General features: G+C 47.0%; 1 protein-coding gene across 1 annotated transcript in view; it reads left to right on the top strand.

Annotated features, from left to right (window-relative positions):
• Positions 1-2,359: 2,359 nt before the first annotated feature.
• Positions 2,360-10,947, top strand: part of PRKG1 (protein kinase cGMP-dependent 1) — a 1,185,335-nt gene continuing 1,176,747 nt past the window's right edge. The window contains exon 1 of the mRNA XM_045802398.2: positions 2,360-3,098. Coding sequence (XP_045658354.1) covers positions 2,833-3,098 — 266 coding nt within the window. The 5' untranslated portion in view covers positions 2,360-2,832. The remainder of the gene's footprint in view (positions 3,099-10,947) is intronic.

Genomic DNA, 10,947 nt, shown 5'->3' with positions numbered 1-10,947 from the left:
TATAGAGTCATTATGGGCATTAAAATCAGTTGCATAAAGGACTTAGCCCTGGGCTGGCATATATTAAACACTCAACAAATGTTTATTATCACTTTTGTCATTATCCAGTGGTCAAAGATTGTAAATTTTACAATCCAGATTGTAAATTTTTAATTCTTAAAAATGTTGTACTCAGATACAAAATTCAGCGTATTTTCTTTATTTCTCTTAAATGAGGAGCATGGAAACACTGGTATGGGTATTTAAGGACATAACCTCACTTCATTGTGGTTAAGATTTTTCTTTAGCAAATTTCTCCAAGGGCACTAGATGGCGGCCTTCCCCTTTAAGAAAAAAAAGGAAACAGCACAAACTAAAACTAAGGTTTCATTAATACTTTTGCTTTGATAGTTGAAACTAACTGCTACATATTTAAAAGCGAACAACACAGAGTAAAGCAACGTCTTTGAATACTAAAGGTTGTCAGAATCATAGAATTTCTAGATTTTCAGGTGTCAGGCTAGAAGCAGCATGCTAGGGAAAACATTCTGTGCGGGCATTGGGAATTCTGGATTCACACTTATTAACTTAGGTGACCTTGGACCTTACCTTTCAAGCTCTATTTTTTTTTCCTTTATAACATGAGGTGATTTGGTTAGATGATCTTCGATGTTGTTTCGGCTCTGGAATGCTATGATTTTTAATAATTCGGTGTTTACCCTTCTACCAGGCTCTCTGTGAAGTGTTTCTTGTGCTCTAAATTAAATATTTATTAAGCCAATGGACAAGATTTAATGTTACTACGTATCAACACTACTTAAGTTAAAACTGATATATTAAAAAATAAGATTAATTTTGGAAGATAGGCATGAAGTTAGGGTTTTAAGGTATGTGTGTGTGTGTGTGTGTGTGTGTGTGTGTGTGTGAAATCTTGGTCTAAATGCTCCGTTTTAAAAAATAAGCAAGGAGAAACATTTGAATATCTGCATTTAAGATAATGTAAAGCTTGAAAGAACCTGTCCAGGAGTCATTTTACAACTATTTCTATCTCTTCCATAAAGTTGAGCCTCTGCTGGAGTTTTGAATGTGATAAAGTGTTTTCTAATGTATTATTTTAAAAGGCCAACTGTTTCGAGTGTTCCTAAAAGGATTATAGCAGTTTAAATTGCTCCTAGATGCAACAACAGAATAGAAACTATCAAGACCGAGAACTTCTCAAATATGAGTAAATAAAACCAGCCTTGAGCATCTGGTGTGATTAAGAAATTCAGATGTGCTTTGGAGTGTTTTTAATTTAAAATAGTCAGATGAGTACAACTGACAATAAATAATAAATAAACCTCCAGAGTAAAATATATTTTAGGATTTATTTATAAACTAAAGTATATGCCTGCTTTTTCCTTAGGCATTTCAGACAAGGTAGGAAAAAAATGTTTTTTTAAAAAAACATACAACAGTGATTGTACATTGATCTTTCTTTTTAAGGGAAGTTAGTATTTCAGAGAAAGTCCTTTGGTATCTTAGTCTGCAACTATGTATTTTTTTCCCTTAAAAAAAAAGATTTACTGTTCTGTCGATCATTACCTGGAGACGTGCTCCTCCCACAGTCACAGATAAACTCACACAATGATTAATGTGATGAAAAATGTTCTTTGTGACACAACAGATAAGAGAAAGAGATTTTAGGCATTAGCAAATACTCAGGCTCAAACAGGTAGAACAATCCCTTTAGCATAGGGTTAGGGGGATGCACAGGTTAGGGAAAAACACAGATTACAGATGGAATTTTTCCCCAACACTGGCGCTGGTGGGGCGAGCCAGCCGTTTAGCACCAGCGGATGCTAAGTCACAAGCATGGAAGACGATGTCGTGATATAATCTGGATGTTCCATATACACATTTTAACTGTAGCAGAGGAAATAAGCTGCAGGCTCAAGAAGTTCACAACAGAATGGCCTTCCCCCCACCCCGCCAAACATGTGGCTCATTACATATGTGTATTCATTCAACTTTCCTACCAATGGTTCACTATTTCCAGCAAAATCTGATGCTGAAACAAGTTGGAATTGCTATTGCCGTGTCATTCGTATTACATGGGGTCACAAGCACAGGGCTGCACAGTAAGAGAAACACACAGACACACACAGACACACACACTCCCTACCTTATCCAGAGCAGTAAAAAGTGAAAACAAAGATGAATTTATGCAGGTTACTGACTCTAAGGCAGTCTAATATTTATGAAATATCTCACACTGTCTCTCACACACACCCCACCAAGTCTTTAGGCTCCAGTTACAAGCGCTGCGTCATCTGCCAGATCACATGGTAATTGTTGCTATTTCAAGGATCAAGTGGCATAAAGCTCCCCCCACCCCACCCCTTCCCTTTGGTACCATATAGCGTGGAAGAGTGATTACTGTGTGATGGGGTGAGACCAGGCTCTCTGGTCCAACCCTCCAGCTGGAAGCCAGGCTTTCGGTGGGGTGGCGCGCGCGGTGTTCTCACGGAGCAATTGGGAAAGGGGACGGGGGAGGGGGTCTCAGGGGAGGCCGGGCAGCTCTAATTGGTTTCTCAATGAAAGATAATCACCTAGTCCCCCGAGAGGCTGGGGATTAGCACTCTGCCTCTCCTCTCCACCGCTTTTAGACGTCTCATCCTCCCCTCGGAGCTCTCAGGCCACTCAGCAGAAAGGGCTCGCAGCCTGCGGCTCCCCGCGCCCGCCGGCCGCTCCTGGGGCAGCGCTGCCGCGCGCTCGCACTCGGCGCCCCCTCGGCTCCCTCGCCGCGCTCGCCTCCCCGGCCGGCGTCCGGCCGCGCCCGAGGAAAGTTTCGCGGAGGGGCTCCGGGAGAAAATGAGCGAGCTGGAGGAAGACTTTGCCAAGATTCTCATGCTCAAGGAGGAGAGGATCAAGGAGCTGGAGAAGCGGCTGTCGGAGAAGGAGGAGGAGATCCAGGAGCTGAAGAGGAAGCTGCACAAATGCCAGTCCGTGCTGCCCGCGCCCTCGCCGCACATCGGGCCGCGCACCACCCGGGCTCAGGGCATCTCGGCCGAGCCGCAGACCTACCGCTCCTTCCACGACCTCCGACAGGCGTTCCGGAAGTTCACCAAGTCCGAGAGGTAGGCGCGGGCCGGGCGCGACGGGCTGGAGCCCAGGCCCGGCTCGGGCTGGGGGTGCGCGCGCGCGCGCGTGGGGCGGGCGGCGCGGGGCGCCCCCTGCTCGCCGCCGCGCCGAGTGGGGTGCCCCCGTGGCCCGGGGCCTGGGAAGTGTTTATTTTTATTCCTGCCCGTCACGTGCCGCGCCGGGCTCTGGCGGGCTGGGAAAGGCGAGCTCCTCGGGGAGACGCGCCCCGGTGGCGTGGGGGTGGGGAGGAGACGGAAAGTTTGCTCGCGCCGCTAACTCGGCCGCCCCGCACCCGGACAGAGCCCCGCGCGTCCCGGGGCCGCGGAGCTCCCCGAGGCGACCCCAGACGCAGGCCGCGGGGCGTGCGTGGTGGGGCCGTGCCAGCGTCCCGGGGGAGGGGCGGCGGAGGCCGGACGGGGTCGGCTTGGGCCGAGGGACTGGACTTGCCCAGCGCAGGAGTCCTGCGGGGACGGTGCAGGGGCGTGGGGAGGCGGGACGGGGGCGCGTCTCCGCTGCCGGGATCCGGCCTCCGGGGTGGGGAGACCGGGAGAAGTTTATTCACAGGGTCACTTTCCAGGCCGCCTCAGTGATGTCAGCAAGAAATTGCAAAGAAACCCCACTTTCTGGACGTTCGTGTGCCTCGTTTGTGTCCCTTCCACAAGGGCCACACCTGGGGCTGCCCTGGGCTTGGAGGCGGCTCGGTGACCTTGTACCTGGAGCAGGTTTGGGGCTACGGGCCAGCCGTGCCCCCGGGTGGATAAGGCTGCCTCCTTGTTGTCTTCCCGCGGAAACTTTTCCGCGGAAAAGTTGGGGTAAAGAGAAAGGCGGGCCGTTTCTCTGGGGGCCTCCGGGCTCCTTTCTTTCCCCTCCCGGACACTTTAAGAGCCCAGTCCTGCCGGTTCAAAGTTGTGTGTCGCGCGGTGCTGGTGTGCAGAGGAGGCCGGGCGACTTTGGCCGCAAGTAGGAAGCTCTTGCACTCCCCTCGCCGCCTTCACCGGAGGAGGCTGATCGATTGGCTGCGGCATTAAAGCGCCTCTGGACATTAGGGAAAGGAAGTGCAGACTCCAGAGCCCATTACTGGCTTTTAGTCTCTGGAAGCGCGCGGCCCAAAGTGCATTTCGCAGGATATTGAATATTCCATTAGGCGTGCCTTCATGCCCGCCTACCTCTTACCCCTTCCCTCTTCTACTTAGATCACTTGGTGTCTGAGTTTGGGGCTCTCAGGGGACCCCTCAAATGAGTCCCTCCCCCTTAGCTCTCTGACTTGGAGGCCAGCACTTCCAAAGGGCATGTGTTCTTGTCCAGTGTCCATCCAGGCCGCTGTCAGGGGCCCCCACTCTGCCTCTGCACCCCTTCCTTGTCTGTCTCTCCTGTGCATTGATTAGTGTGCCTGCGTGGTGGGGGAGGGGAACACAGGAGACTGGGTAGGGAGGGGTGAGGAGCTGTTAGAAGAGGGCCAGGAGCTGGGAGTGGGCCGGGAAGAAAAACAGGAACCAGCCAGAAAGGATTCGCCTCTGGAACGTGGGTCCCGTTCTGATCCGACGTCTAAGGGGACAGTTTTCAGATTCCCGAGGGACACTCCAGCTACACAGTGACACTGCCCACATGGCACCTTTTGGCGCAGCCTGCCCTGAAAGCCCCTACCCGGTGGAACGATGGCATTCTTCCTGCTGCCAGGGCAAGACTGCAGCCGCTGCTCCTATCTGGCCTTGCCCTTGGTTGGGGGAGGGGGGGGGCGGCTGCCCGGGGCTGGGCTGAGGCTCGGCTCCGCCGGGCTGCGCATTCCGCGGCCGCTGCCCTGCCCCTCACTCAGCAGCTGGAATCAATCTGCCCACCTCCTTAAGGAGCCACTTCATCAGCGGTCACCCGGCAGCTGCTCGCCTCCTGGGCCGACGGGCCGGCCGGGGCTTTATCGCATTTTTGGAATTTCAGATCCCTGTGCTTGGGCTGTGCCCCTACCGAGGAACCAGCGCCCCTCGGCAGCACAGGGGCGGTTCCACCAGGCTCTGCAAGGGCCCGGGAGGAAATTCTCCCCACCCCGCGTCCACTCTCCCGCGGGAGCTCGCTCAGAGGCGCTTTTATTCTCCTTGACGAGCACATCTCTCTAGGAAAGAGAGGAGGGTTTGTATGCACCGGGAGGAAATGGCTGGTCTTTGCTTCGCACACATCATCCTCCCTTTCCGACCACCCCCGCCCCTGCGCTGTGCTGTTAGGGGTAGGAGCCTTCGGCCTCGGCGTGGATCATGCGCAGTGGAGGTCAGCGCGTGTCTGGGTCTAAAGCAAGTCTCTGGAGCCTTTTCCTGCTTCCTCTGTGCTCTGATTTACGCAGGGATGGAGGGTAAACTTTCCCCCACTCAGCACTTAGTTTCTTAGACTTTCAAATGGAGCCTGGAGTGTATTTTAGGGAGGCTGACTCATTAGAGTTTAAAGGATTTTGACTGGTATAATGAATGGGGAGAGTAACCATTGGAATCAGGTATTCATCCTAGCACTTAAAGAGACGATAGCAACTTAATTATTGGTCGGACACTTCATTCTGGTCAGGAAAGGATATCCTTTAAAAAGTATTTCTCAGATCCAACCTTTTACAGCAAACAAGAGGCTCTCAAGATAAAGTGTATTTTCTGCTTTTCAGATACTTAGATTTGGGGTCGAGACATTCTGTCACCTCACGCACCCTTTGTGGAAAGCTGTGCCATCCTGATGGGCTTGCTGGGGCCGAAGGGACTGCTTTACTGCAAAGCAAATGCTCATTTGCAGTTGCTAGAGAATTTGAGTGATAGCTATTCAGGAGTTCATTTCAAACTTTACTGGGACATGCAGTGTTTATACGAACAAGACACGTACGTTGAAAGTACAGGAGTCTGGTGGGCAGAATGATAAAAGAGCTTTTCCTCCAAGCACCGTTTTAGAAAATTATGGCAATCTAAAATATTTACATAATAGGTGGCAAAAATATCTTAAGCATTTATTGCAGTGGAAGGAAATGGGAGAATTCACTGTTGTAATCAAGTCAGTCCAATTAGCCAGACTTCCATGTGTCCACAGAGGGTCTACGGCACAATCTCCATTAAGAATGATCTAAGTATCCAAGGAATGCTTAGATGAAAATTATACTAGGGAAAGGGAAGATCTGAGTGCTCAGCGTAAGTATCAAGTGTACAGTATGATAATCATGTTCAAAAAGAAAATGTCCGGCTTACTGCAGTCCTCATTTTCAGACCCCATAGAAATGCCCAGTAGGGATCAAGTGATTATGTTGGAAAACTGTAGGGTATTTTGGATGACGATGATGATATTTTGAATTTATGTATCACTTTCTGCTAGTTAGGTCCAAGTGTTTTACATCGTTTTCTGTGAACTCTCAGTTCCCTGAATGTATATACCCACATCAAGAATTACCTAATATCCTGAATTCTTTCCTCGAAAATTTTACACACCTCCTTATTTTGGCTGCCCATTTGGCTCAGAGGACTGCAAACAGTTGTTGTTGTTCTTTTTAAAGTAACTCAAGCTCAGGCTGGAATCAATATTCATGTGTAACGGGGACAAGAGATTGTATTCCAAAGACATTTGAGCTATTCTTGTCACAAATCCCTTGATTTTTGATGATGTAAATTCATCATTTGGAACTTGAACTTCCCTCCACTGGGACATGGATGCTTTGGGATGGGTGCCCCAGAAAGCTCATTTTGCTTTTTGCATCTCTCATTCAATTCGGGTCTGGTTTAACCTTCAGACTAAATCAAGGGATTTGGCCTAATTTTGACATAAGCAACTTCAATGAAGTGAGTAAGTACCAGCTGAATTCTGGGCCCTGCTTATTAACTGTTCGTAGAGAAAATCCACAGTACTTTAAAATAGCAAGGGTAATACAGAGAGTGAACTGAAGAATCAGTCCTGAAGAAGTCATTTGCCTGAGATCTCACAGCTAGGAAATGTGAGACACAAGTTTCAAACCCAAACCTTGACGTTTCCAGAGCCCAAGTTCTAAGCGGCAACACTCTCTCCCCTTGGAACTGGGCAAGTTCCATCTTAGGAGCGGGTGAGTCCCTTCAAATAGAAATCACCGAACCTAAATTAGAATAGGATTTTCGTTAAAAGAGTGTTAGAGCCGTCACTCAGTGGACCTCCTGAGAAGTGGCCAACGAGCTCTCGTACCCAGCACACACACCTGGCTGGGATTTTCTCAGGCAGTCCTGCTCTTGAGACTGTCATATACCAGTCTTTCCCTTTGCTTCCTTCCCACCTTTCTCATGTCATAGGCGGGGCTGATGAATTGGATGGTTGTGACAGTGATCATGGTTGCCTCCTTTGGACACCATTCCTTATACCCTTTGCCTTTTGCCTTGCAGACTGCTCATGCTAATCCCTTCGTCCCTACCAACCCTCCCATTGAAAGGAATCTATTACTAAGTGACAATATATCAATATGTTAACTGGTTATCCTTTCCAGATTAACATAGTAATAGTTTAACAGCTTCTGGGAGAGGACATTCATTTAGTTTGCTCAAATGAGTAATATTTATGACAAGAATTTAAGGGGAGTCAGGCTGAGGAGGGCAGGGGAGGGTTTTATGCAAGGTGGCTTGTCAACACCCTGCGGTCTCACCACACGTCATTGGGAGAGGACAGAGTGTGAGCACTTCACATCTCCTTTTGGTCAAAGTTGTACCCTGCTTTCAGTGATGAGAAAACGGAGCAAACTGTCCCTGAAGTGCCTTTTAAAGGATCTTAGAAATGGGACCCGAAAGTTCAGGTTTCTTAATTTTGCATCAGCACCAGACTTGGTGAATTGATTTCTTCAGCTTATCATCTGTCTGTGCTTCTTATGTACGACCCATTCACTTGGCTTCGAGATTGGCTCAGGGTCTGTAATCATGCATTTTCCAGATGTATTTGTAATGTACCAGGAATTCTTGCTCCATTTGAATCATTGATCTACGTGTAGGTTGAAAGTTCACATTTAATCACGTATTCATTAGAAATTGGACCAACCCTTATGAGACTATTTCTAACAGACCTGAAACAACAAACGATGTACTATCTTCTTCCTCTCTTCCTAAGTGCCCTCTCTCCCTCCAGTGTAGTGGAGGCCGAGAGTGCATTGAAACCCTTTCCTTGATCGGATTTTCAGGTGATTTTGTAGTTGCTCAGAGCATGGATACTTATTTTCATTTGCCATTGAGAATGGGCTTATCAGAGTTCAGGACGCTGTCTTATCTCGGGTTCTTGTAGCTCTTGGACGTTACTGTGAGCTTGGAGATAAACCAGGGATAGCATATCCTGTTTCACAAAAGTGAAAGCTCTCAAGTTTGGGAATTGTCAAAAAGGAGTCCTGACCTTGAGTCTTCCTTTGTTGTTGCCACGCTGTTGGGTCCCTGAAGAGCAAAGGCTATTTGTGTATGGTTATGTGTATGCGTGTCTGTGTGTGTGTCTGTGTGTGTACACACACAGACACACACACACACACACACACACACACACACATTGCCACTTGATTCATTTTATGCCTTTTATGCTTACAGAAGTTCTTACTCTAAAATTCCTCTAGGTTGGCCCAAATCAGTGTCTTGTGGAACGGAAGATGTACTGCTTGGGCTGTTAGGATAAAATAGATCGTGGCACCTCGCGGTTTGTCAGATGCTTGCTCTTGGTCCTGGGCACGCAGCCCAAGACTGCTTCCCAGAACCGGCTCTGAGCACCAGGCTTTGTTGCTCCTTGTGGAAGTGCACCTCCTCCTTTCACCCACTGATGATTTTTCACCTCCCGTCCTTTGTCCTTGGGTCTGCCTGTGTTGTCTCTCTCTCTCTGGGTCCCCGTGTCTCTCTGTTCCACCTTAACCTCTCTAACTCCTGCCAGATCGGTTTCATTTGCAAAAATCATAAAACAGCAAACATAGAGCAGACTTCTTGCTCAAAATGCTACTCTAAACTTCGAAAAACCTATCATAACTTCAAACGATTCAGGTATTATGCAATTTGAATTTTCTAAAGTTTAAAAAAATATCTATTGTTCATATTGAAATATAAAACGCTTTAGAATATTGGCTCTATAAAAAATGGGTATTTCCAGAAACTGTATCTTTGACATAGACTTGTTTTATTATGTGAAGATGGATGGTGGACGTAGTCTCCTTATTTTACGTAGTGTTCTTAAACAACAGATCCCTTTTTAAAAACTCTCAACCTTACCCCTCACTAAACAGTACTGGAGGATCGCAGCCTTCATTGTGCATCATTTGGCTTTTAGTCTATATTGTTTGCTATATATGAATGTACTAGAAACCCATGCTACCTGGAGAAATAGTGTAGTTTTAAATTCAAGCGATATAAAGTTTGCGTGGACTAGAAAGTTTTAAAATACTATCTGTAGTTTGTCCTGTCCAGTGAATTGACTGTGTTAGCTGTGTTTTATCTGTTTTTATTTGTGGAACCAGGAGTTGATTTCTGTTGATTCTGTTGTGCGTATGAACACATTGATAGCACTTTGGCCTGTAAGGCGATAACCCGGATGTACTGGTTTCTTCTGAGTGTTTATCTATATTAAGCTAATCCAGTAAGACACCTGCAGGAATTACCTTGTTGGTTGAAATTTTGCACTTGTGATAAAAAGTATCCAACTATAGTTCTTAACATATTCGCTCAGATTTGTTGCTAATTCAAACTGTTCTTCCTTTCTGGTCCAAATTAGACAGGGCTTCGAAATGTGTTTTAATCCTCGAATGTGTCTTTATATGAGCACTCTGACCTCAAACACTGCAGTAATGCTGCTAGTAAACCTTACGGGGATCCTCAAAATACTTCTGTGTTTGCTGCTTACAAATATTTGTAGGTCTGTTTATTCAACTGTGTGCTACTATTATTGTCTGAGGAGCCAATCTAAAGCCTTTGGGTAAATGTTAATATTTTTCTCGATGCCTCTCATTGCCCATGTGGTGTAGATAATGCTAATTTCGTACATCACATTGCCGCAGAGGAACTTGGCTACAGATGCCCCAAATCCTCAACATAGAAAATTCTTTTATACATTAAGGTGTGAACCTTCGAGAGAGTAAAACCAGTCCCTATTCAGTTCAGTCTCCTGGCAAAGAGCAAGACCACTCTGAAGCAGTCAAGACAGCATCCTTTGTCTTCCTCAGGCAGCTTCCAGCTGGGGGGTTCCGACACCCAGGGCTGTGCATTTGATTAGTTGGAGGTTAAAATGAGTCAGTGATTGCTGAAAAGTCAAAACCGGTGAATTACTTGTGTCTTAGGAAATAAGAGCGTTCGCAGACCTCTCTGGGGAGAGCCTTTTTCTAGCATTCTGGTGGGCTTTCTGGACTGGAGGGATTGCAAGTATATGGCAGGAAGTTGCACAGAATCCACAAGCGGTCATGTCTGTTCACAGGAGAGTGTTGCACTTGGGAACGTCACCCGTCTTGTGAGTCACTGCAGAAAAAATGTCTGAGAACTTCTGATCTGAACCATGCCTCTAAAAAGTCAAAATCTTGACCCCGTGAACCTCAAAGCTACTTACTGATAAACAACAGTTGTTAGACTTACTCCACTCTACTTAGCACGTCCACTGCAGAGCAACGTGTCCCCAAGTGTGATGTCCGTGTTCTTGGCGGCACCAAGGAAGGCTTACTGGGCAGTGCACAAGGGAGTTTATTGTATGTGAACAATTAGGAATTTCACGAAGTGAGGAAAACATGTAACAAGCACATCAAAGCTATGATCGCTTATGATAAAGCTAAGTTTTAAGAAAAAAAGTCTAAACATATTGATGGTGTATAGATGGGTATACGGAAGAGGATGGGGAAAGATCGCTTTAAAATCTTTTTTTTTTAAAGATTTTATTTAT

The sequence above is a fragment of the Ursus americanus genome, chromosome 6 (genome assembly GCF_024610735.1).
Source record: "Ursus americanus isolate L20-20 chromosome 6, mUrsAme1.1.p, whole genome shotgun sequence".
Classification (NCBI taxonomy): Eukaryota; Metazoa; Chordata; class Mammalia; order Carnivora; family Ursidae; genus Ursus; species Ursus americanus.
Note: the sequence above shows the minus strand (reverse complement) of the source record. Positions and strands in the feature narration are given on the sequence as shown.